Source organism: Protobothrops mucrosquamatus, unplaced genomic scaffold, assembly GCF_001527695.2.
Source record: "Protobothrops mucrosquamatus isolate PMUCROS unplaced genomic scaffold, P.Mucros_1.0 scaffold766, whole genome shotgun sequence".
Classification (NCBI taxonomy): Eukaryota; Metazoa; Chordata; class Lepidosauria; order Squamata; family Viperidae; genus Protobothrops; species Protobothrops mucrosquamatus.
This window is the reverse complement of record NW_015387034.1, coordinates 319,824-323,286: the sequence shown is the minus strand read 5'-3', so window position 1 is coordinate 323,286 and position 3,463 is coordinate 319,824. Positions and strand designations below refer to the sequence as shown.

General features: G+C 35.4%; 1 protein-coding gene across 2 annotated transcripts in view; it reads right to left on the bottom strand.

Annotated features, from left to right (window-relative positions):
- Nucleotides 1-3,463, bottom strand: part of PDE5A (phosphodiesterase 5A) — a 77,388-nt gene that overhangs the window by 30,155 nt on the left and 43,770 nt on the right. For both annotated transcript variants that reach the window (XM_015818577.1, XM_015818578.1), the window contains exon 8: nt 1,021-1,129. In XM_015818577.1, the coding sequence (XP_015674063.1) occupies nt 1,021-1,129 (109 nt within the window). The remainder of the gene's footprint in view (nt 1-1,020; nt 1,130-3,463) is intronic.

The following is a 3,463-nucleotide window of genomic DNA, read 5'->3' as shown; positions in this document are numbered from 1 at the left end:
AAGAGGGAGGAAGGAGGAGTGGTGGTAGAATGGGAGGAGGAAGGAGTGGTAAGTGGAAGAGGGTGGTGCGGGAGGGGGACACCGGACACGTCCGTGAATGTTTTGTTTAGTTTTATTTTCTTTGGTTGATATTGTGATAAAAGATTTATGCTTCTGTTTTTAAATGAAAAATTAATAAAAATTTATTTTTTTAAAAAAATATATATATATAAAATATATTTTGGTCTTTATTATAAAGGTGGCTCTGAACTGATTTTGACATTAAAAATAAATACACATGAAATATTAGGATCACATGTTAAGTTTCAGTTCAGAAGATTACTTAAGTTCATACATAAAAATATGGTTACTAAATGGAAAACCCTTTCTGTATTGGCTGACAGACTATCAAATGGTGGGAATAATGGTCCAAGGAGGGTGGATAATAACAGCAATGGTCCAAGCAGGTTGAAAAGAAGCCTTCCAAGAAAGCAGCCACAGCTAGACACTAGCTGTCCATGTTATAATATTCCATACATTTTATGTCAAAATGCACTTGTAACAACAAAAGCAATAACTAACAAAACCAATTAATCTAATTAACATATAAGATGCAATAAGGCATTGCTACTGAATGATACTGACATTGGAAACAATTAGTTCAACATATATTTGCATGCCAGGTTGTTCTAAGCTCACTAGACAGTACCGGCTGTGTTAGTAAAGTCAACAGGCCACTCCTCTTCAGCCAAGGTGGAAATAGGTCAAACAAATAGCAGGATCCTTATTAAGAAGTAGGGAAAGAAGAACTAGCACACCAGCCGAAGGCCCTCCATTGATACAGTAAGAGATGGAAAAGCAGGCCCAAGAAGGCAGTGCAGTTCCATGAAACTCAATGGAGATTGAGGCAGATGCTAAAGCACAGCATGAGTACATCTATTTACATTTTATAAGTTTTTTAATAGAAACAATTGCTGGAAAAGATAGTTACATCAAACCATATGCCCAGTCAATTTTTGTATGTTGGCTCATGTTACTTACTGTCCAAGGAAATCTTTTGTCTTGGCGCACTTGTGGAATATTAAGAGGCTCCATAGTATTCTTGACATACTGGGCATACATATAATTAATTTGGTCTGTATCATTGTTTCTGTTGAGATAGAAAAAGAAATGGACTCTGTTAACTGCATTAATTATCTACTCTTAGAAACAAATTTTAATGGTCAATTAAGCATATGAAAAGCATGTTGTATCAATGGCTGATATTCCAAATAATGTTACATAGATCTTATGAATGCTCTGAATACAGCTAACATGCTTGAAGTCTTGGATTTTAGTAGCTATGATGCTTAATCCAGTAATTTTCCATTCTGTAGTTTAAGTAATATGTCTTTGGGAAGTAGCCATGATAAACTTCAACATAATCTTTATTTTCAAGAAATGCCCCACATCCTATGGGGAAGATATATATACACCTACCTCTAATCAGTCTTTAGCCTGATCCTGAGATCTGGAAGACTTATGCTACATCTAACTTTTGAGGTGCCTTACCATAAATATATTAAAAACAACAACATTTTACATTTTAAAAAGGTCATCTCAGAGCCAGGAGTGATCCAAATATATTACATACAAGGAAAAGTTACTAACAGGGCTTTTTTTCTCATAGAATGCCCAGAATGGAGTTCCGGCACCTTTTTTGGATAGAACCTTGTAGGGTAGGCAAGGCGGGTTGTATGAAGTGTGTGAGTTCCGGCACCCTTTTTTTTTTTTTTTTTACAAAAAAAAGCACTGGTTATTAATATACTGAATCAGTGTTTAGAGGCCTTATTGAAATGGCTGAAAGCAAGTACAGAGCTTAGATATCTAATTCCTTAACTGTCTTCTCCAAGATTTTAAGAACAAAATAGTTTTTGCAATGCCCTCACCAAAATCCTGAAATATAATTTCTGAATAACTAACTTGGTATTCTTCTTAATAGCCTTGTTGATTGGTAAAAATATTTTATTCAAAAAGACATTTGCTCTAAAGATAATACCAAATTCACTTTAACCCCACATTTTAGCAGTTTCATTGTTGTTTTGGTACTATTTACAACCACAATTGAGCCCAAAATTTCCATAGCTAAACAAGACAGTTAAGTCAGTTGTGCCTCATTTTACAACTTTTTATCACAGTGGTTAAAAGAATCCCTGCATTTGTTAAGTGAATCATACAGTTGGCTTCCCCCATTGACTTTACTTGTCGGAAACCAGTTGGGAAGGTTACACATGGTGATCACATGATACTGGGACAGTGCAAAGGTCATGAATATATGCCAGTTGCCAGGTGCCCGAATTTTGATCATGTGACCATAGGGATGCTGCAATGATGGTAAGTGTGAAAACTGGTCACAAATCACTTTTCTCAGTGCCATTGTAACTTTGAATGCTCACTAAACAAATGGCTGCAAGTCAAAGACTATCTGTACTCAAAATACTTTTGCACTGGCCTGATAATCTTCCATTTAAAATTCATGCTCTTCACTGGGCAGATCACAAGAGCATTTTGAAGACTCAAGATTCCAAAGCTTTTTTTACTGTCATGGAGATATAGCTAAAAATAAACAATTTCAAAGCATCTCTCTGCAATGACTAATGTTTCATAAATCTGCTATTATTAACTCTTTTCTATTTGAATCATCTTATCCTTTCGTTTGTTTGCTAAAAAAAAGGCATTTTATAAGGCATATGAGCCATTATATTAAACAAAATATTGATCTGTATAGTTCTGTTTTAAGAAAGATTAATTTGCAGGCCTCCTTGAAATAAGAATTCATAGTTTACTCAGGTTGTAAATTTCCAACTAGGCTGGTTGACATTTTAGTCTTAAACACATTTAATTGCTGCCTCATTTCATTCTGATGAAACACAATCAATAAAATTGCATTAGCTAGTAATTTATTCAACCAACAAAACTAGAACTAAACCAATTTAAATAATTGGTTAAGGATGCTGCAGAGTTAAGTAATAAAAATGGAGAAGATGAATGGATTTCTTGGATGTACAGATCTGATCCACAGAAGAGATAAAAGGGCAATGCCCTTTGAATGAGTTTGCATGACATGGTGGTTAGCATGGTAGGCTAAGACTGGGGAAACTAAGGTACAAGCTGCCTGCGTGACTTTGGACCACTCACTATTTCTCTACTCAACCTCTCCCCCAGACTTTAGCTTTGAGGAAGGAATAGCACGTATATCACCTTGAATTCCTGGAGAAAAGGCAAGTTATTTCTTTAACATATTTATATTTGTTTATTATAGTTTTAGAAATACTCACAGCAAGGAATTTAATAAATTGATGAATAACTGAAGCTCAGATATCAGAAGCCCTAGCAAGGGGGTGAGCAACACAGCACTCATACAGTGGATGCCTGGGCACCTATAATGCCACTAGGTGGCAGCCACTGATCTCCAGGGTGAAGGAAAAAAGAAAAAAAAAACACA